Below are 23,618 nucleotides of genomic sequence, written 5' to 3' on the forward strand. Positions count from 1 at the left end.
TTGATTACTTTGATCAGGGGTTCTATGCCCCCCCCAGAGAAGAGGCCTAGGGTGGAGGCAGATTTAGAGGGAATGGATCATTCCTCAGACTACTCTGATTCCTCAGCTGAAGAAATTCAGGATTTCCCTTCCTATTCTGATTCGGATGCAGAGGACTCCTGTCCTTCTGCTTCTCCTCCAGAAGATTTTTCTTTTTCTGAAACTTTACATACCATGAGGGAGCATTTCAAGTGGGAAGGTCAAGATTTTTCAGATTTTCGGAAAAGGCTTAGGGAATTTTTGTTTCTGCCACAACATAGGCCCTTGGCTATTCCTCCTGTCTTAGATGTTGTTCAGGATGTTTTCTCTGAATCTTCCCTTAATCCTGATTCTCTGCCTCCGGCCCCTGTTAAGCCAGACAGGTATTACAGAGTTCTAGAGGCACATAAGTATTTGTACAAGAGTCCTAGAGCTAATCCGGAAACTATTATTCAAGGCCCGAAGGGTGTTAGGGCTTCTGTGGCTAAGAATCCAGTCCCTTTGGATAAAGATTCTAGAGCGTTGGATAGGTGGGGGAAAAAAGTGTACACCTCCTCTACGTTAGCTATGAGAGCTTTAAATTGCCAATTCCATATGCTGAAGTATCAGAACTTTTTATTAGGCCAATTGAAATCTAAGGTGGATGCTTTATCTGAGGGTATAGAGTGTAAGGAGCTCCAGGAGTTGGTTCATGCATCAGATCAAGTTGGCAAGCATTCTTTGCAGTGTGGTTTTGATGCTCTTCAGGCTTCTTCTAGGGTGGCTGCTACAGGTTCAGTTATTCGTAGACATGCCTGGCTTAAGGATCAAAATTTGTCAGAACATGTAAAGGCTCGGATTTTGGATGCTCCTCTTCAATCTGAAGTACTTTTTGGTCCTCCTGTGGAATCAGTTTTGAAAAAGATGGAAGATAAGGCTAAGTCTATGCAGATGGTCAAGGATTTTTTGCAGGTGCAGCCCCCTAAGTTTAGTAGGAATTGGCCTGCTAGAGGATGGTCTTATCCTTCTTCGGATTATCAGCCTAAGGGCAGGTCTAGACGTGGTAGAGGCAGGGCTCACGCTCAGGGTTCTTTCAGACCTAGGACTTGGAGTTCTCCTGCACAGTCTTCTGGTGAGGGCAGGGGGCAGCCCTTTCGTAAGCAGACCCAATGACCTGTATCTTCCGCTGCCAGACCCTTCTTTACTGGCAGCTCCTCTAGGAGGAAGGTTGGGACTTTTCAAACAAAACTGGAATTTGGTCACCCAGGACAAATGGGTGTTGGATATAATAAATCAAGGTTACAAGTTTTATTTTCGCACTTTTCCTCCTTTCAAAGGCATGCCGGATGTGCCTCCTCAGCAAAGGCTGGAGGCTCAGGAGCAAATTTCTTTACTTTTGCAGATGGAGGCAATTCAGGTGGTCCCTCCTTCAGAAGTAGGCCTAGGATTTTATTCCCGTCTATTCCTAGTGCCAAAGAAGGGAAACACTTGGAGGCCAATTCTGGATTTGTCCATTCTCAACACCTACCTAGAAATTCCAAAGTTCAAGATGTTAACATTACAACAACTTCTGCCTATGATAGGCAAAGATCACTGGATGGTAACCCTGGATCTCAAAGAGGCCTATCTTCACATCCCTATCAAGCCAAGCTGCAGGAGATTCCTGAGATTTCGGGCTGGTACTTCACATTATCAGTTCTCTGCATTGCCCTTTGGCTTATCTACTGCGCCCAGGGTGTTCACAAAAGTTCTGGCTCCTGTGATTGCTTTCTTCAGACAGAGAGGAATACAAATGTATCCTTATTTGGACGAGTGCCTGATTCTTGCTCAAAACAAAGACAAATTACTACAGCATCTCCAGTATGTAATGGCAGTTTTAAGGTGCCTAGGGTATTCTGTGAACGAAATAAAGTCCAGTTTAGTGCCCTCTCAGGACATGTGCTTTCTGGGTGTGAGACTGAATACAGCTTCTCAGATGGCATTTCTGACCCCGGACAAACAAAGAACTCTTCCTCTCTACTTCCAGCAGTTATCAGTAATGTCCAGGCTGACTGCAAGGACAGTCCTCCAAGCCTTGGGGTTCATGGCATCTTGCATTCTAGTACTTCCCAATGCCAAACTGCATATGAGGAAGCTACAATGGTATCTCAAAAGTGTGTGGGCTCAACACTGCCACGGTTTGGACACTGTCATTCGGATTATACCTTGCATCCAGAAAGAATTCCTGTGGTGGGCTCAGGAATGTCACCTAAACAAGGGACTCTCTGTGACCCGACCAGAGGCGAGTCAGATCCTAACGACGGATGCCTCGGACTTGGCTTGGGGAGCACACTTCAATGGAAAATGGATACAAGACATGTGGCCTCCCAAACTACTACATTTGCATATCAACATGAAGGAGATGTTAGCAGTTCAATTTGCTTTGATGGCCTTCAAAGACCTACCTCAGCCAGGACAGGTGTTGATCCAAACAGACAACACAACAGTCATGTGGTACATCAACAAGCAGGGGGGAACCCATTCCTACCCTCTTTGCAGACAAGCAATGATTTTATGGGAGACTGCTCTGAGTTTGCGAATCAATCTTCAAGCAAGGTTTCTGCCAGGAGCACAGAACTCCCTAGCAGATATTTTGAGCAGACAAATGGCGGATCCCCACGAGTGGAAACTGGATCCTCAGATTTTCAAACAATTGACTGTGGCTTGGGGAACTCCAGACATAGATCTGTTCGCTTCTCCACTGAATTTTCAACTTCCAAAATTTTGCACAAAGATGTTCCACCCAGATGCTTGGAAAGTGGATGCTCTATCTTTCAGTTGGAACAACCTTCACGTTTATGCTTTTCCTCCTCTGCCTCTTCTCCCCAAGGTACTCTTGAAAGTCAGACGGGACAAGCCTTGCATGATTCTAATAGCACCAGATTGGCCACGTCAACATTGGTATCCTCTGCTGAGGAGTTTAATCCAGGAGCCTCCTTGGCCTCTGCCACAGGTTCCTCATTTGTTGTCCCAGTCAAACAATCATTTTCTCAATGTTCAGGTGCAGTCCCTCCATCTGACAGCCTGGCATATGCTGTGATGGAGCCGGTGGGGTCTCAGCTTCCTCAACAGGTTTTAGATGTCATTTTGGAAGCTAGGTGGCCTAGCACTAGAAAAGTTTATGCTGATAAATGGAAGAGATTTTTTTCTTTGGAGCACTGCAAAAGGTTTTGATGTTTCAGTGCCTAATTTGAGTTTTGCACTACAGTACCTTACTGAATTACTGGACAAGGGTTTGTCATTCTCTTCTGTGAAGGTTCATGCTGCAGCCATTTCTGCTCACTATGATTGTGACCCTCCTTTATTTTCTCATCCTTTGTTCAAACAATTTCTTAGAGGGGCAAAGAATATAAGACCCCCACGTAGAGCTCCTACTCCTTCCTGGGATCTCAATTTTGTTTTGGAGAAACTTACTTTACCTCCTTTTGAACCAGCAGCTACATCTTAACTGAAGTTTTTGTCTTGGAAGACTGCTTTTTTGTTGGCCATTACTTCTGCTAGGAGGGTATCTGAATTGCAGGCTCTCATGGCAGTTGAACCTTTTTTGATATTCCATAAGGATAGAGTTTCTTTGCGGACTAACCCTACTTTTATGCCTAAAGTGATTTCTAGTGTGGCCTAGAATCAGTCTATTCATTTGCCTACTTTTTTTGCTGACCCCCAAAATAAAGGGGAAAAAGTCTTGCATTCTTTGGATATCCACAGGCAGTTAACGTTACTACTTGAGCAGAACTAAGGAGTTCAGACAGACTCAACAGTTATTTGTTTCTTTTGCTTTGAATTCACAGGGGAAAGCTGTTTCAAAGCAGACTATTTCAAAGTGGATTGGTCATTGTATTGCTTTTTGTTATTCTCATCATGGGAAGGATGTTCCTGCTGGGATCAGGCCTCATTCTACTAGGGCTACTGCCACTTCTACTGCTTTTTTGAGGGGTGTAGCTACTAAGGATATTTTGGAGGCAGCTACTTGGAGTTCTGTACACACTTTCACTAAGCATTACCATCTCCCTCACTATTCCAAGTCCAGGGCTGGGTTTGCCACTGCAGTTTTACAGGGCATGTTAGCAGCTCCTAATGCTTTGTAATTTGCCAGCCTCCCTTTTCCTTTGCTTTGGGATTCTACCCACAGTTCATGACTGCAGCAATGTGAGACGAAGAACATAGTACAGTTTTGTACCTACCATAAATGTAGATGTTCGAGGATCTACATTGCTGCAGTCCAATTTCCCTCCCCTCCTTCCACTCTATAGGTTGGGGTTGCTGGGTTTCTTTTGGAGATATTCTTTATTTCCACACTGGGGGTTGTTGGGCATTTCCTATTTTTGGCTTTGGCCTTTCTTTTTAGGCCTTCTGACATCTGGGGCAAGAAAGACTGAGGATATGGCGTTGGTCATGCGCTTAAGTACTACTGCGTACTGACGTCAGCTCTAGGCGACAATGACCGACGCCAGCCTAGCCCTTTGGTATTCGGGCCGACCGAGGACAGCGGACTACCCACAGGTCATGACTGCAGCAATGTAGATCCTCGAACATTTACATTTATGGTAGGTACAAAACTGTACTTTATCCAAGTGCAACTAACTCTGGGCAAAACTGCAATCCAAATTGTAGCTTGCTACAGATCCCCCACCATGCCCCAGGATTCCCACTTCTCTTTTCTTGATGTACTGGAAAATATTAGGGTTCAACCAAACACCCTAATAATGAGCAACTTCAACTACCCCACCATTAGCTGGGAAAACTACTCGTGTACCAACTCCTTAGCTCAACGCTTTCTGGAATTCATAAACTCCAGTGCCCTGGATCAACTTTTCAACACCCCCACCAGGGGTAACAATATCCTAGACCTAGTCATTACCAATATGAGTGACCAGTGTTCCACACCTGAAGTCAACTTCTCATTGGTCCGATCCGTCCATAAGCTAATCACCCTTGATATCCACATCCCGCCCCCACCCCCCATTAAGGAAACCATGGTAAAATATTTCTCCAAAGTCAACTTCATGCTTTTTAAGACAGAAGTGGTGAACTTCTTGACACCCAATGCCGATGGACACTACAGTTACAACTGCTGAATCCTACACAAATGCAATCTATAAGCACTTACACGAGTGCATGGATTGTGCTATCCCAAACAGAACCAAGAGGCTATCCTCCAAAAAAAGGAAGCCAATCTGGTGGTCCCGTGCCATAAACAAACTGTACAACAGAAGGAAGAAACTGTTACAAAAGAGAGTAAAATCCCATTAGTGGAGGAGCTCTCTGGTCAGCCTCAGTAAGAAGCTGAGATCCCTTATAAGATCCTCCAAAGCTAGCTAGGAAAACAAAATTGCGACTAATTCTAAAGACAGCCACAAAGCATTCTGTAGCTATGTCAAGAATCTCGATGGCAACACCCAGATCTGCTCTGAGTTACAGCACAACGGCATGAAAATTACAGAATCAACTGATATTGCCAACATCCTGGCAGAAAGGTTCAGTGCTAACTTTACCCCCCCTTACCCCCCTAAAAGGCCCATATCTATACAGGAAAAATGCAGAGTCCCTGTAATCACAGCTACGCAGGTAAAAGCTGCACTCTCTAAAGCCAAAAACACAGCATCCATGGGACTGGACAACATCCCAGGCTGTGTTTTACACGTACTTCAGAACGAACTGGCTCCCCACTTAAGCACCATTTTCAATAATAGCCTCGCATCAGGCTTTGTGCCCACTACAGCAACATTTATTCCACTCCACAAAGGGGGAGCCCCCACTGATCCCAGAAACTATCGACCTATTAGCCTGACGACCCTGGTCTGCAAGGCCATGGAACGTATCATCATGGAACTCATAAACAAAGACATTGGTAACCTCCAGACTCTGGATCCCACCCAGTTCGGGTTTGTGAAAGGCAGATCATGCCTACTGAACCTGATCAACTACTTTGAAGCAGTCATCAAAGCTGTAGATGAGGGTAATGTGGTTCACACAGCCTATCTTGACCTTGCCAAGGCTTTCAACACCATCCCCCATTCTGAAATTATAGCTAAACTCACTAAACTAGGTCTAAATCCCTACCTCACAAGATGGGTTGCCAACTGGCTCACTGACAGAACCCACACTGTAAAAGTTTCAGACTCCAAATCTGACCTCAAAGCAGTGACAAGTGGAGTATCACTGGGTTCCGTCCTGGGACCTCTCCTGTTTGGTATCTACTTCTCTGAAGTACAGGCTAACAAAGTTCGCAGATGACTGCAAACTAGGAGCCATAGTCAAGTCCCCAAATGATGTGGACATCCTACAGAAGGGCCTCGCTGAGACAGATGCCTGGTGTCAGAGCCATGGCCTCAAGCTCAATGCCAAAAAGTGCAGCATCACCCCCTTTGGTAAAAACTCTGTACCCATGAGCTAACACATAGGCAGCAATCTACTTAACACTGAATGTGTGAAAAGAGACCTTGGGACCCAGGTGGACAGTAGTCTCTCCTTTGATAGTCACATCGCCACAGTAGTCAGGAAGTGCTATGTGGCACACCTCATCATAAAAGGGTTCTCATCCAGGAAAAAAGAGGTCATTATTCCCCTCTACTCGATACTCATTAGACCCATTATAGAGTACAGTGCCCCTTTTGGAATGTGCCTCACAAGACATCTGCAGCAGCTGGAAAGGCCATAGATGTACCTCACAAAAAGAGGATTACTGGCCTCAAATAAATGCCTTACACTGACCGCCTCAAAAAACTCCAACTTTACTCCGTAGCATATCGTCTACTCCGAGGTAATCTCTGCCTTACATATAAAGCTATGTCAAACCCCAGAGCTGTTGGACATGCTACACCTAAAGAAATCCCAGTCCCTCCGAGCTACACACTTTAGGGACCTAAACCTTGTCACCACAATAAACAGGACATACTGGAGGGATAGATTCCTGTTCCAGAGACTTCCCATACTCTGGAACAGGCTACCCATCTATGTCAAGCAAAGTTCTTCATTAGCACGCTTCAAGAAAAATCTTGATGAGTGGATGGGAAACAGGAAATACACCCCGGGGATCACTTCTGTGTCTCTGCTCGACAGTGGCACAGGAAAATAACTTTCTTGGGTGGCGTAGGCCAGGGAACCTTGTTGGCTAGGCTTACGTAGGCCCTTGGGCCGATAGCCTAGCACCTACCTATGAACCTATAAACGTCTGTGCCAGAGCTTGCCAACACAGATAAAGAAACATAAATCACCAAATACTTTCTTGGAGTTAGGTATGGAAATGCGAATTTTGTCAGTCAAGCAAAAGTCACCATGTACCATTTTGGGATATAAGCAAGTGAGTGACAATTGGTGATTAGTAGTTTATGGATGAAGTTTAGTTCAATTAAGGACATATATTCATTAAATTCAAGGAAACAGTGGCGGGCTCTATCTTAGTGACCTTTTGAAAATCTAGTATTCCTGGTATAGCCTGAATAATGGTGACAGTAGGTTCATGAATCCATACACAGAACAGACAAAGAAGGTAAGATAGTAGAGAGTTGAGAGCTGAGGGAAGGCAGGAAGGGTCCTTTATCTTTGAAGAGATTGAAGATTTTGATTTGTCCGAGTTGGTACAGTACTTGCATAATTATCAAACCTGGAATGATTTTCAGTGGTTATTCCAAGCTTTTTGTTTGAACTAAATACTTCAGTCCCGTAATGATCAAAAGAACATGTTAGTAGGTTATGTGCTCTGGTGATGTGAGACGCAGCAGTTTCACTCATGGGATCATTGCTTTGGTGTTATTAGTGTTGGTAGTTGTGTTGGTGTTGGGTAGTACAGCCTGGAAGATACAGAGCTGAGTATGCTCCTCCTTTTAACTTTAATGACAGAGACAGTATTTTCTGTCAGGAGGATAGTAGAGTCGTCAGCATCCAAAACCAGTTACCCATCACCATACTGTTTCACCTTCTCATTAATAGTAAGTGGTCAAAAACCGAATTGTGTGGAACATCTAGGTTCACTGGTGATTAAAAAAAAAATTGAGTCATAGGCTCAAAGGATAAGTACTCGGATAGCTGCTCTTGCAGGTCAATATAAGTCTAGCCAATTTCATTTCTTTTGCTCAAAATAGCCTGTCCCATTTAATTATAGACTGGCCTTACCCATCCCGTGATCAATAATTACAGTATATATTATCCCTAATAAGAGTAACTGGGATCATGCTATAAATAATTTGAGGGGAACCATGCATGGGATAAAGCATTTAGGAGCTGCCTCTGTCCATTTATAGTACATGTGGCAGATCTGGCGTACATTTTCTATTTCCCACCCATAGATCCAAATTGTGCTTGAATATGGATGGGTTCCAGTCAAGCATGAAAACATTTGATCTGATGTGCCAATTTTCATTCGGTCCTCAACTGATGAGTTTGAATCTAATCCTTCGCATCTGACTCGGCCATTGCTAAAGCTCGTGGCAATCAAGAACTCTCGAGCTTCTCCCTTCACAATGCACCAAAACCAATTACCTCATATCTCATTTGCCGCTTTTCAGTGAAAGATGTTGTTTCCAACACTCTTGAGCGATATTTAGATAGGTTTATAAAACTGTTTTTCTTATTTGCTTAATTCACTCTTTATTTAGATTAAGTTTTTCCATTACTTATCACATCCCTTTTTCACTTCTATTGTGCTAAATTTCTCATTTTCTTTTTCCCTTTCTTGTGCTTGCATACCTCTCGATAATATCGTTTGTATCTTTCCCTAGTTACTACATTTTATGTAGTTTCTGCAGTACCACTGTTCGTAGTAGTTCTGTTTTCTTATCCTATTTCTGTTTAAAAAAAAATAGTATTAGTAGAAATAATTTTTTTCCCTTTCTTGGTTGTTTTTATTGACATAGCAGTATGGAGGGTAAAGCTCCAGAAAGCTTTAAGAAATGTGCTAAGTGTGGGCATAAGCTCCCTTTATCAGATGCCCACACTTTCTACAGATATTGTTTAGGATCACTTAATCTGCAGGAAGATTGTTCTATTTGCCATGGGTTTACCCGAGAGCATTACTTGAACATAAGAATAAACTCCTATTGAAAGGTCTTATGCCTTCATCTTTTGGATAGGCTATATCCGGAGAGAAGTCTCTTAAAATAAAAACAAAAACAAAAAAAAAATCATCATCTCAGAGGCCTTTTTCTTCCTTTACTTTGGAGTCCTCAAAGAACAGGTCTCACAAAGATCTTACTTCAGATCCGGATCTGAAGAACCTAAAAATGTCTTATCCAACTTCTTCGGATCTGAGGAGACCGAAATTGTCTGAGTCCTTCTCAGATCTGAGACTATCTAAGTTGGAGCCAACATTTGCTGGTACTTCGACTTCCACTCTAATTGTTTTGCCAAGTACTCTGTATTCACCGTCAGTGGATCCTGTACCCTCCAGCATACCTTCCCCATTTCTGGACAAACCTAAGTCTCCTTCAGTGTTTTCCACTCGTTCTTCCATAAGTCTTACAGAGGAAGATGCCCTCGATGCAGGGTCAGATGGTTGTCCCTTCAGCTCTTACCCCTCTGGTTCAGGAGGTCCATTTTTTAATTACACCACCACTACAATGTCCTCCTCTGACTCCTTCACTGGTTTTACAGTCTATGAACCTTAGCCTGGATCCATCTGGCTCGGATCTGAGGATTGCTGTGTCCACAGATCCTATGCTTACTCTGAGAGCTCCTATCCTGTCGGATCCAGAGAGATCCTATCCTGTCGGATCCAGAGAGCTGTTGGAGCTGAAGTCAGGCATTTTACCTTTACAGCGATGGAGGGGCACAGTTCAGAAGATCTGCTTCTTGGATCCGAGGTCTTCCCTTTCTCCAGGGCAATCTGCGTTCGAGGTTGTGAAGAAAGTTTTCTCTGCCTTGACAGAATAGATGGATCCACACCCCCCCTCTCAGATTCTAGATCCTCAAACCTGACATCTCAGTGCTCACAGCCTCACCAAATCTTTCCACATGGACAGCCAGTACCATGATCCCAGGTTTCCCCACAAGGAATCTTGATTTATTCTTCTGATAGCTATACAGATCATCCCATGGAGGAGGTTCCTAAGAAGAAGACATGCAAAAGGAAGCACGTAGACTCACCAGAGGAGTTCATCACAGAAGATATGGATTTTGATGAAGGTGAAGGGTCCCCACGGTCACCTCCTGAAGATGTCTCATTTGGAGACATCCTTGTAATTCTTAAGCAGAGAGGTGCCTGGACGCCCAGCATCCCTTTGTCTGAGGACTCCATATTCCTGGTAGCCTTCAGTACTGGCCCATCTACCTTCTGGGTGACTTCACCTATTGATGAGCTCATTAAGTTGATCTCTTGGTGGGCATAGAAGGAACCTGACACTACTGAACCAGTACCTCAGTGACCAGATAAGATTATGGCATGACCCGGGAGAAGCAGTTTTGGGGAAAAGGGGTGACCGTTGATGCCATGGTCATAATGGCGGCCACCAAAAAAGGAACTTGCTGAGGAGAGTTCCACTGTCCATCCCCCCAACAGGGAGTCACTGGTGATGGGCAGATGTGGGAAGTGTGTCTATGCTTTAGCAACCTTCACTTTAAGGTCTCTGATCTATTTGGCACACTTTACAAGACTTCAGAGAGATCTGATTAAGGAGTTGTCAAATACCTTCTCAGGAGCTGCTTCTGAAGAAGTTCAGTCATGTGTGGCTTCTCTGTTGGCTGCCCTGCAATCCATTTCTAATTCCTCCATGAAGTTGGTTTTGCATGTAGCAGAAGGAACCTCAAGGGCAGCGGGTTCAGGCATTTCCATTAGGAGGCATACCTGGATGCACTTGTCAAGTCCTCGTTCATCGATGCTACCTTTGAAGGCACATCTTTGTTTGGCCCTAAGGTGAAGGACACACTATCCAGGTGTGAAAAGGATGGAAAGACCCTGTCTGACATAGGTGTATGTTTTTTGACCCCTCAAAGATCCTTTTCCAGTAATCAATGGGGCAGTCAGAAAATGTGGTTCAAGAAGTCTCAGTCTGTTCCAAAACACACACATGGAGGATGTTCCCCCAGAGGCAGTGAAGGGAACTGTAATGGACGGCAATGCCCACATGGCAGAGGTGGCCCACAAAACCAAGGGTCCAGAGAATCCTTCTTCGACAGAACCTACCAGTGTTCCTGAAAGGAGGCCCAATTGCCCTACTCTGCAGGTAGTTGGGATGTTTATTCTTGCACCAGAGAGCCTAGCTAGACTTAAAAGATACTTGTGTACAGAGGATTATTTCCAGAAGTTATACAATTCCCTTTTCCCTTCCTCCTTGAAACACAAGAAAAATACCTGATGTTCCACCCAGTCAGAGGGAACAAACAGTAATTCAAATTCAAATGCTGCTAGACAAAAAGAGTCATTCAAGAGGACCCACCAGACCAGACAGAATCTGGAACTTACACAAGGTTCTTTTTAGTGCCAAAGAAAACAAGAGACTGGAGACCAGTTTTGGATCTCACCAATTTAAACAAGTCAGTTCAATGAACCAAGTTTCTGATGGTCATGGTTCAGTCCATTCTCCCATTTCTGGGCAAGGACAACTGGATGTGCTCAATAGACCTTCAGGATGCGCACTGTCATATAAAGATGAACAGACAATCCAGAAGGTATTTACACTTCCAGCGTGGAGCCAGTCATCACCAGTTCATAGTTCTGCCCTTTGGATTCATCACAGCCCCCACGGTGTTTACCAAGTGCATTCAGTAACAGTAGATCACTTAAGACTGCAAGGTTTCCGGGTGTTTCCATATCTAGATGACCGTCTCATTTCCACTCTGACCAGGCATCAGCTGATAAGGGCAAGAGAACAGGTTCTCCAGACTTGCTCTGTTCTGGGGATAACCATAAACTATGAAAAGTCTCAACTAAAACCGTCTCAGAGTCTAGAATTCATAGGAGTGATACTCAACTGAAAGTCAACCATAGCTTCACTATCGCCCTCAAGAGTTCAGACCATACGATCACAGATCAGAAAGATAATCTGCAGTACCAAGATTTTTGCCCGGCTTTTCCTTCAAGCTCTGGGTTCCATGGCAGAGGCAATAACATTAGTACCTTTAGCGAGGTTTTACATGAGGATTCTTTAGTAGATGCTAGCCACACAATGGTCAATACTTAACCAACCCATGTCTTATCGAATACGAATCACTCACACATGCAAGGCAGATCTCAGATCAGATCAGGTTTGTGAAGGCTGCCAGCCTAGCTAGATAGAATTTTGTGAACAGGAGAACCTGTTGCTGTGAAGCAACAACTCTACCGCTGTACCATCGCAGCTTGTAAATAATTCTAGGTCATTTATTTATTTATTTTACATTTGTTGACTGGGCTAGTCCAATTGGATATATGTCCATTTTCAGTAGAGGCCCAGGGAGAAAAGCTCCACACTTCAGAATAGAATCACAATAACATAAGTACATTACTAAGATTTAGCAAATTTTACTAGTAAATTACATTTTAGCTTAAGAGTAAGGAAAAAATCTTCTAAGCTATATAACACGTATGGATATACATACAACAAAGTATAAGGTAAGTGAAATCAAACACTATTTGAACTTTAAAAAGGTTATACAAACAATAATGTTAGTAAAAAAAGTGTGTTTGTGTGAGTGAGAAGATTAGTGTTTGGAGACAGTGGAGGTAGTTAATCTGGGTTTGCACAGGGGCATAGCCAGTGCGATTTAAGGTATGGTTTGAGTTTGGATTTAAATAGGGTAGTTCAAGGTAAGGAGGTTAGATCAGTAGGGAGGGAGTTCCAGGTTTTACCCACTGTGTTAGAGAATAGAGAGTCTCCAGCCAGATTGTTGGTTTTACTTATCTTTACCATTAATTTATTTGATGAGCGCAGGGTCTTAAGGTTATTATAGGGGATGATTAGGTTAGTTAGTATTGGAGTAGTTGTAGGATGAAACAGTATCTTATGGGCAATAGTTAGCTGGTTTGATAGAATAAGAATTCTAGCCACCCTAGTTGATTAAGATTGTTACATTGATGGGTTCTATAGGTAGACCCAGTTGCAAATCTGGCAATATTATTGTAGACGCTAGCCAGCTTGTTCAGATTGCTTTTGCATAGTTTGGTATAGATAGGGGATGCATATAGTAGGGTTGAGATATGATGGTTCCGGGCAATGGTGGTCCTGGCTAATGGGTTAAGAAAGGGTTTGATCCTATAGAGAGAACCTAGTTTTGTCATTGTAAATATTAATGTAATCCACAGGTTTGCTTTACAAATGTAAAAGAACTATATGTTATGATTAAACTATATGTTGTACTCAGCTTCAAAAATGTAACCACAGTGTACCCTGCTGGAAGAAAGCTGATAAGTCAAGCATTGTATGACTGTTTGATCTCAAGCTCGGATACAGGATGTGTGGGCCAGGAAATTCTTTCTATTGCCTTGATTTAATAGATAATTACTAAGGTTTTACATGTATAATGTATTTTATTCCTGTGGCTTCCTGGCCAGGTGCAGCTTACTAAGAAATGTAAATTTTGAATTTCTGTGAGCCTGGGAAACTAAATCAGAACTATTAAGAATGATGTAATGTGAAGTGACTCAGCTGTACTATGTTATCAATTTAAGATTTTCCCAGAGAGAAAGATTTAAGCATTTTGGATTTTGTCTGATCCAGAACACATCAACTCACCAGTACACTCTGCTTTTGCTCTGTAAGTAAGATATGTATTTAGAACAGTGATTTATCTTAGAGATAGATAGAAATAGCCAGATTAGTCTAGCTGTTTTCTATATTTATGTCAGACTATTCTGCAGTATTATTTTAAAGCATTTTCCTGTGATTTCTGAACTCTTGATTAGCACTATGTTGAAGTAATCAGTATTGTCTTGTGATTTTAGTATTTATTATTAAATATTTTTAAACTTTTCAACTGTGGCTGTTTTGTGTAAAGGTAATTTAAGCTCTTAGAGTACATTGCATGTATTCGGTGATACTGTCCAAGCCGTTCCAATAGCTTTAGCCCTGGGTCACATTTACTGTTTGGATGACAGTAATATTACACAGTGAAATTGGTCACCCTTTGGTAAGGGCCTTATTAGTAGCTGATAAATAGTGGTTGGTGGCAGTGGATTAATACCTTATAGCCTGGGCAGAAAGGGGCATAGCTGGATAACCTGTGCCAGCCTTCCCCAGGAGTTTCTGTGTGTTTATATATAACTCGTATCTTAAAGTGTGTGTGTGTATGTATGTCAGCTATTTGGGCAGGGACATGAAGCACTGGTTGGACAGAGAGGGTGTTGGAGGTATTGGCTTGACCACTAGGCTGAGATCTGTACCCTATAGCTGTGCCAGTAGGGAGCCTTATTGGGGATCTGGAGAGAATAGGAGAAACCAGCCCCAGAATGATTGTGATCTCTGTGTGCTCTTATGGGAAACTGTACTTGACTGTGTGTGTATTTGTTATCCTCCCAATGTGCAATCCCCTTACTGGTGCTAGTGTTGAGGATTGAGGCGCCTTGATTACTGGGCTAGTGCACAGGCATCACAAGATTCTACAAGGCTGTTTGTTTATTCCTCCTCAGTTCAAGGCCATAGTGACCACGGATGCTTCCCATCTGGGGGGGGCATTTTCTGGGGAGAACAGTCCAAGGCACTTGGTCCCCCAAAGAGGCCAACTTTCACATCAATTTCCTAGAGATGAGAGCAGTGCTTTTGGCATTGCAGGGCTTCCAGAATGCTCTCCATTTGAGGACTATTGCACTTCAAACAGACAATATGTCAGTAGTTTGGTACATCAACAATCAAGGCAGGACCAGATTTTACTACCCCTTGTGTTGAGAAGCTCTCAGAGTGTGGCAATGGGTGATCTCATCCAACCGCTTTCTTATAGCAATGCATATTCTGGTGAAATCCAGTGTAATAGCAGACAAACTTAGCAGGTGCATTCTTTTACATCATGAATGATCCCTCACCAAGAACATCATGGAAATAAGTTTCCATCAATGGGCTTTCAGCAATCTTTTTGCCTTCTCTCTAAACACAAATGCAGCAGCTACTTTGCCCTAATCCCTCCACAAGAGGAATCACTGAGAGATGCTCTACTTCACAATTGCCCCCTGGTCTACTCTACGCTTTTCTACGCATACTGCTAATTCCAAAGTTCCTTCAGAAAGCTGCCATGTTGAAGAGTAAAGTCATTCTCATTGCACCTTACTGGCCTCAACATATTTGGTTCCGCTTCCTTTGGCCTCACTTGCTTCACCAACCTTGGATTCTGGATCCAAGTCCAGATCTCCTGTCTCACCTGACAGGCATGATTCATCTAAACATAAGCAACCTCAGGCTGACTGCCTGGCTTCTCCAGTTCCATTATTAGCCAGACAACCTATGCTGTCTTCACCTACTCATCAGATACTTTTATCTTCCCATAAGCCTTCTACCAGAAAGCTCTATTCCAGCAAATAGAAGAGGCTTGTTTACCGGGCTCACCTAAATACTAATGAACACGTTTTAGGCCCAATACATAGCATTCTTTAATTTTTGTCCCATCTTCTTAAAAAAGGAGCTAGTTTATCTACCATTCAAGTTCAGTTACTGGCCATATCAAATTTTCATGTTGGATTTAATGGTTCCTCTGTTGCCTCTCACAAATTAAGCAAAGTCTTCTTGAAAGGCACTCTTCTTCTAAGACCCCATATTAGAGATCTTACTCTTCCATGGGACCTGAATCTGGTACTGCAGGCTCTTACTAAATCTCCCTTCAAACCAGCAGCTGTGTTTGAGCTTAAATATCTTTCCTGGAAGACAGTTTTTCTGGTGGCTTTTACCTCTGCCAGGCAAATTTCTGAGATTCAAGCCTTGTCCTCTAAATCATCATACTTGAGTAGATAGAGTTACACTACAGACTAATGTTTACTTTCTTCCTAAGGTGGTGTCAGAATCTAATATCAATCAATCCATTGATTTGCCAGTATTCATTACTAATTTTTTAAACAACAGTGAACACATATTACATTTATTAGATGTCCACAGGCAATTATGTTTCTACCTACATGGAAGAAAAGACATCAGAAAATCTGACCAGTTGTTTGTTTCTTTCACAGAAGTAAAACTGGTTGCCAAAGTCACTTTATCTTAGTTGCTAACTGACTGTATTTAATTTGTTTATAACAAATTGGACATTACTGTACTAAAACTGTTACAAGCCCATTCAACTAGATCCATGGCTACTTCCTCAGTGTTTTCATCCAAAATGTCCATGGATGAAATATGCTCAGCAGCAACCTGGGCTAGTTCCCATACCTTTGTTACTCATTACAAATTGGATCTGATCTGCAGAGGTAGAGCATCATTTGGCTCAGTGGTGCTCAGAAATACCCTTCCTTGAGTCCAGCCTGGATTTTCGGTAGCTGGGAACTCTGTTCATCAGTTGGGGATAGAATGAAAATTGACATAATCAGATAAAGAAGTTATGTACTCACCATAACGTTCCATCTGTGTTGTCTATTATCATTCTTCCTCAACTCCTCTCCCACCAACCCCCGTCCTTGAAACTTCTGGAAGAATGAGTGGTTACAGGACATTTCTGCCCTTTATATTTAGCTCCAGATATAGCCTTTTCCATTTCTCAATACTAATATACCTTTTCTACTAAAGTTAGCAAACAAGACCTGAGGTAATTGGGGTTGGTGGTTTGTGGGTAAGGGAGAAGCTCGAGAGTTCTTGGTTGCCACGAGTTTTAGCAATGGCTGAGTTGGATCTGAGGGATTGGATCCAAACCAGTCAACTGAGGAAGAATGAAAATGGACAACACAGATGGAACGTTATTTTGAGTATATAACTTCTTTTTTTGAATGAACATACCCGCAGTAACGTAGAAGGTACCTTATTTAGGTAGATAATGAATGTGAAGTGAATAGTAGCAGAGAACTTTGATTGCAAATGAGTATAGTCACATTTATTTTACTGGGAAGTCTGCATTTTTTTTTTTTTAAGTCTTACATTTTAAAATGCTTTCCTTTGGCAGGAACTGGTAATCCGTTTTTTGAAAAAAGCAGCTGTTAATCTTCAACGCACTCTGAATCTGGTGTTACCTAGTCGCCATATCCCACTGGCAGATCGTCGAAAAATCCTGGCAAAGCAGCTTGGAGAGTTTATTCATGTTTATAACATGGTAAGCATTTATATCTTTAAAAGAATATGATGAGTTGTTAAGCTGAGAGGAATTTGAGTCTCGGTGAGCAGGTTAACAGCAATTTTTTAGGAATATATATTTATCATTCTCATGGTAAAACTAGCTTGTTGTTATTTTTATTAATAATGAATTAACTTTTATTTCTGATACTTGGTGATTTCTCAGTTTAACTTTCTTGGAACAGATCCAAATCAGTACTGGCATCATTAATGTTCAGTTGTGAGTGCATATAACAGCTTCATATCTTTTAGTGAACTCCTTCCAAAGACAACAGCAAACATGAGCAACTGCATGGGTTTAGAGAGGGTGAGGTGCATCTTTTAACTTGTGAATAGTAAGGACCACTTCACAGGTTTTAGCTAATTCAGAAGCCATACTTTGTCCTTTAACAGTTGGTGATAACCTCTAAGCACTCTGACTTTTCTAGAGAGCACTTCATTTCTTATTGAGTGGGTCTGTGCCATACCTCTTTGAGTCCTCCATTCTGTTACGCCTTCTTTTCTTTATCAAAATACTTTTTCAGTGCATCTTTATATATTCTCATATACTTTTCTTTGCCTACTTTTTTACATCATACTGCCACTGTAAAAACATGTTTTATATATTTTGTCTTAATAGTCATCCATTGATTGATTGATTTACTTTGTTGACTGGATTGATGGGCTGGTACTCAGACCATTTTCCTCCATGATACAGGTCAGTAAGTATTTACAGTATGGACATCAGTTATAGATGTTAAGACATCATACTTAACCATGTATAGCATATGCAGGCAAATAAAAAAAATATATATAGGGTACACACGTAAGTATGATTGTATAGTACTTAAAACATTTAACAAAACTCATGTTTATAGTTTGGATGAATTTTATTTTATTGATAAATCTGTCATTGTGATTTGGACTTTGTATAAATGCATTTTGGTCTGTGGAAATAGCAATTTTGTGTCTGGAAACTACCTTCCCCTCTCACCCTTACAGTTTGCATGGGTGAGAAAACAAGTTGACTTAGTACATAAACCTTTCGTGGTGGCATTGGAGTGGTCATTGACTTGAGTTAGTTGACTTTGTTCAACTGCATGATTACAGTATTATTCTTACCCTTCTGCTGCTTGCCATTGGCCTCTGTGTTTGGGGAAACTGAAGATTTTCAGAGTTTGAAATTTCAGGATTTAGTAGGTCCAAGGCTTTAAGTGTTAAATTTGTTCCTACTACTAGGTTAAATAATTAGTCTATCTGTATGATGTACGTCTAGCATTTTTTATTTATTTTTATTTTTATTATCCTTTTGTTAATTGGATTAGTACCACTAGGCTAGAAGCCTCTTTTCAGTGGAGACCCAATGTGGTATTTATACTACTAGGGAAAATTTGGCCAGGGCATTAGGGAACTTCTGCTACCCTCTTTGGAATGTGCATGTCCTATTTATAGCACAGTGATGGCTGGCAGGATGATGCATGACCAGACAAAGATGGTGAAAGGCATGGATGTGAATATCAGTGCTGTGGAGAATAGCTGTGAGGTTGTGAAGGATTCGGAAGCAGTTTTCAGCAAAATCTGTTTGCTGAAATGGAAAAAGAGGAATTAGCAAGTTAAGCTTGTGTGATTACAGCCCTTCAGTTGTGAGGGTTGCAGGATGATTAACTGAAGAAGATGGTGATGTAAAGTGAGCCGGAGAATGAAGGCGACATCTCTTGGGGAGGGGGGCATTGTGGATAAAATAAAAAAAAAGAAGTGGAATCCATCTTGAGTGGTTTGGAATGGTGCAGCAACTGTATTAGAAGATACAAGATTTTTAACAAGTGAAGAACGATTACAAATGGGGAGGGGGTAGTTTGGAATTTAGTAAATGATCAGTGTTCTAGAATAGGCATATTTTGTAGAAATACAGTAAAAATACTAACTATAACTTTGATAAGAATGGAAAGATTACTGTAGATTTTAAAGCAAAAGAACAAGTAAATAGAATTAAAGCATTATATGCTTATGTTACCAGTAAAGCAAAAGTGGTTTATTTCACCAGATTATAGATCATGTAATACTAAGTACAACTGTTATAATGACAGAAGCTTTAATTGTGATTTAAGAGGTAAGTGTAAAAATAAAAGAGATGTAAGAAATATGTTAGAATTATGAGATGTGACAAATTAATCTTCTCAATCGGCTTTTCCCGTTAGGGGTCAACACAGTGGATCATCTGTTTCCATTTCTTCCTGTCCTCTGCATATTGCTCTGTCACACCACATCCATAAACCTTATCTTAGTCCTTCCTCTTTTCCTCTTACCCGGCAGCTCCATCCTTAGCATCCTTTTCCCAATATACCCATCATCCCTCCTCAGCACATGTCCAAACCAACGCAATTTTGCACTCTGACTTTGTCTCCAAACTATCCAACCTGAGCTGACCCTCTAACATACTGATTCCTAATCCTGTCCATCCTTGTCACACCCAGTGAAAATCTTAACATCTTTAACTCTGCCACTTCCAGCTCTGACTCCTGCCCTTTGGTCAATGCCACTGTCTCCAACCCATACAGCATAGCTGGTCTCACTACCCTCTTGTAAACCTTCCCTTTCACTCTTACTGGTACCCGTCTTTCACAAATCACTCATGACACCCTTCTCCACCCATTCCACCCTGCCTGTTCTCTCTTCTTCACCTCTCTTCCACACTCACAATTACTCTGAACTGTTGATCCCAAGTACTTAAACTCATCCACCTTTGCCAACTCTACTCCCTGCATCCTCACCATTCCTCTATCTTCCCTCTCATTCACACACACATATTCTATCTTAGCCCTGCTGGGGCCTGATCTCATCTGTCAACCTGTCCATCACCATTGCAAATAAGAAAGGGCTCAGAGCTGATCCTGCTGGGGCCTCCTGTCTGATCTCATCTGTCAACCTGTCCATCACCATTGCAAATAAGAAAGGGCTCAGAGCTGATCCTTGATGTAATCCCACCTCTAACTTAAATGGATCTGTCACTCCCACTACAGACTTCACCACAGTCACACTACCCTCGTACATATCCTGTACCACTCTTACATACTTCTCTGCCACTCCTGACTTCCTCATACAATACCACAACTCCTCTCTAGGCACCCTATCATATGCTTTCTCCAAGTCCACAAAGACACAATGCAACTCCTTCTGAACTTCCCTATACTTCTCCATCAACAGTCTCAGAGCAAACATTGCATCTGATTGCATCTGTAGTGCTCTTTCCTGGCATGAAACCATACTGCTGATCGCTAATCATCACCTCCCTTCTTAACCTAGCTTCCACTACTCTTTCCCATAACTTCAAGCTGTGACTGATCAGTTATATCTCTCTGTAGTTACTACAACTCTGCACATCACCCTTATTCTTAAAAATAGGTACCAAAACACTTTTTCTCCACTCCTCAGGCATCCTCTGACTTTCCAAGATTTCAGTAATAAATCTGGTTAAGAACTCCACCGCCATTTCTTCTAAGCACCTCCATGCTTCCACTAGTATGTCATCTGGACCAACAGCCTTTCCATTCTCCATCCTCTTCATAGCTGTCCGTACTTCCTCCTTGCTAATCTGTTTCACTTTATGATTCACTATCTCCACATCATCCAACCTTCTCTCTCTCTCTCTCTCTCTCTCATTCTCTTCATTCTTCAGCCCCTCAAAGTACGCTTTCCTTCTGCTCAACACACTCTCCTCACTTGTGAGTACATTTCCCTCACTATCCTTTACCACCTTTACCTGCTGCACATCTTTCCCAGCTCAGTCCCTTTGTCTAGCCAATCGGTACAGATCCTTTTCCTTTTTTTCCCACTTTAGTATCCAACCTTTCATACAACTCTCCATATGCCTTATCCTTAGCTGTCGCCACCTCTCTCTTTGCCATACTCCTCATCTCCTTATACTCCTATCTACTCCTGTCTACTTTCTTCATATCTCTGACAATCCCATTTCTTCTTCGCCAGCCTCTTCCTCTGTACACTCTTCTGTACTTCCTCATTCCACCACCAGGTCTGCTTGTCCTCCTTCCTCTGTCCAGATGTCACACCAACTACCTTTATAGCTGTCTCCCTTACCATATCTGCTGTAGTTACCCAGCTATGCGGTAACTCTTCACTGCCCCCCAGTGCCTGTTTTAACTCTTCATTGAACTCCACCTCACAATCACCCTTTTTCAACTTCCACCATTTGATCCTTGGCACTGCTCTAACACTTGTCCTCCTCTTCTTTATCACCAACATCATCCTACAGACCACCATTCTATGCTGCCTAACTACACTTTCTCCTGTTACCATTTTACAGTCTCCAGTCTCCTTCAGACTGGCCCTCCTGCATAGGATATAATCCACCTGTGTGCATCTTCCTCCACTCTTGTACGTCACCCTGTGCTCCTCCCCCTTCTTAAAATACATATTCACCACAGCCATGTCCATCCTTTTGCAAAATCCACTACCATCTGACCTTCTGCATTCCTCTCCTTAACACCATACCTGCCCATCACTTCCTCATCCCCTCTGTTCCATACACCAACATGCCCATTGAAATCCGCTCCAATCATCAGTCTCTCACCCTTGGGTACACTCACCACAACTTCATCTAACTCACTCCAAATTTTTTCTTTCTCATCCATATTGCACACCCAACTTGCGGAGCATATGCACTAACAACATTTATCATTACACCATCAATTTCCAGCTTTATAAACATCACTCTATCCGACACTCTCTTCACCTCCAAAACACTCGACCGATCTGGTATGGAAATCTGTATTGCTGTCTGCATATGTTATTTGGCAGAGGTTTTACACCGGATGCCCTTCCTGACGTAACCCTCCCTATTTATCCGGGCTTGGGACCGGCACGAAGAAATGCACTGGCTTGTGCATCCCCATTGGCTGGGTTGAGATGTGACAAATTAATACTGTAGGATAAAAATTCATGGACATAAAGAAGGGGTATTTATAGAAATGAAATAAATTAATTTATAGTATCATAAGGTTTAATTATAGGAGAAGAAGAAACAAAACAGGTTTTACTAATCATCTAGCAGTATGGCTAGAGATATAAGTAAACAAGGATTATATACAAATAGGCAAACAAATAAAAGGGATAAATGAGAAAACATGGGATGAAGAAGGAAAGAGACCAATAATATAGTTATGGAGGCATCATACTACAATGAGAGCATTTCATAAAAATTGACCTGAATGGTGGATGACTTTTAAGATAAAATATATTTTTTAAAGTGACAGTATGCTGTAAAAAATGTAGACAAAGAAAGTATAGGAGAATATATAAAGATGCATTGAAAAAAAAATTAGAAAATAATGACAGTATTTTGATAAAGATATTTTTGGAGGAAAAAGAGAAGAAATATTGGCATATTCAAGCAGACTAGTAAAGGAAGATAGTTGTTTGTCTTTCGGCTTTTCCCGGTTAGTGGTCGCCACAGCGAAACTCCGGTCCACTAATGATTGGTAGTGGATTTTTACGTACCGGGTTACCAGCCCTGACGCACAACCTTCAACGAAGACACGCCCCATTCACGTATGCCTCCACACAGAAGACGCTCTAGCTGAGAATCGAATGGGACAACGTCTTGCTATGAGGCGACAACACTACCGCAGCACCACCACCGCAGTAGTAAAGGAAGATAGTAGTGTAATAAAATAAATGAAAGATGCAAAAGGAGAAATAAAAAGAACACAGGAGCAAAATATGAATTTTGTAGTAGAATATGTACAAGAAATTTTTAAAGAAAAAAGAGGAAATTGAAAATAACATGGGAAGTAAAAAGTTTTTAAAGAAAGAAAATAAAGAATTTGAAAAGGAGATTACATTATATGTGTAAGATAAAGTATTAAGATGGTTTACCATCAAATGGTCGACAGTAACTTGCTCGACAGCCACCTTATCGACCATGGTAGGAGCGACTGTCGGAATGTTGACATTCATTCGTACATTTGTTTAAAAGGATGTACACGGGCAGGGAGTTTTAGCATGTGTTTCCATTGGAGATTTCCACCTTAAGGTCGACAGAATTTGTCGACGTTGCTGCGTCGATCATACAACCTACTTTATATTAATGAGTCGACGTTATTTGTCTCGGAAATCACCGTTTGTGGACATGATTTTCATCTTTTTGATAGTAAACCTATTAAGACACGTGAATATAGAGTCAGCTGAAGGACCAGATAGAGTAGGATACAGAATGTGTAAAAATTTAATGGAATGGAAAAAAGAAAATTTTATAAAGATTTTGAACGAATGTTTCAAATGAGGTTTTATATCTAAAGAATTTTGCAGTGGGATATTCAAATTTATTTGAAAGAAAGAAGAAAAATATGTGATAAAAAATTGGAAACTGAAAATACTGAGCAGTAATGTTTATAAGATTTTTATGAAAATAATACAGAAGAGATTCAAAACTAAAATGAA

General features: G+C 41.7%; 1 protein-coding gene across 1 annotated transcript in view; it reads left to right on the plus strand.

Annotated features, from left to right (window-relative positions):
• The window catches only part of TTLL5 (tubulin tyrosine ligase like 5), a gene marked incomplete in the record, with an annotated part of 5,893,562 nt that overhangs the window by 3,748,165 nt on the left and 2,121,779 nt on the right, over nt 1-23,618 (plus strand). The window contains 1 exon segment of the mRNA XM_044073865.1: nt 17,017-17,163. Coding sequence (XP_043929800.1) covers nt 17,017-17,163 — 147 coding nt within the window.

The sequence above is a fragment of the Protopterus annectens genome, chromosome 6.part0 (assembly GCF_019279795.1).
Source record: "Protopterus annectens isolate FY-2018-M chromosome 6.part0, PAN1.0, whole genome shotgun sequence".
In the NCBI taxonomy this organism is placed as follows: Eukaryota; Metazoa; Chordata; order Ceratodontiformes; family Protopteridae; genus Protopterus; species Protopterus annectens.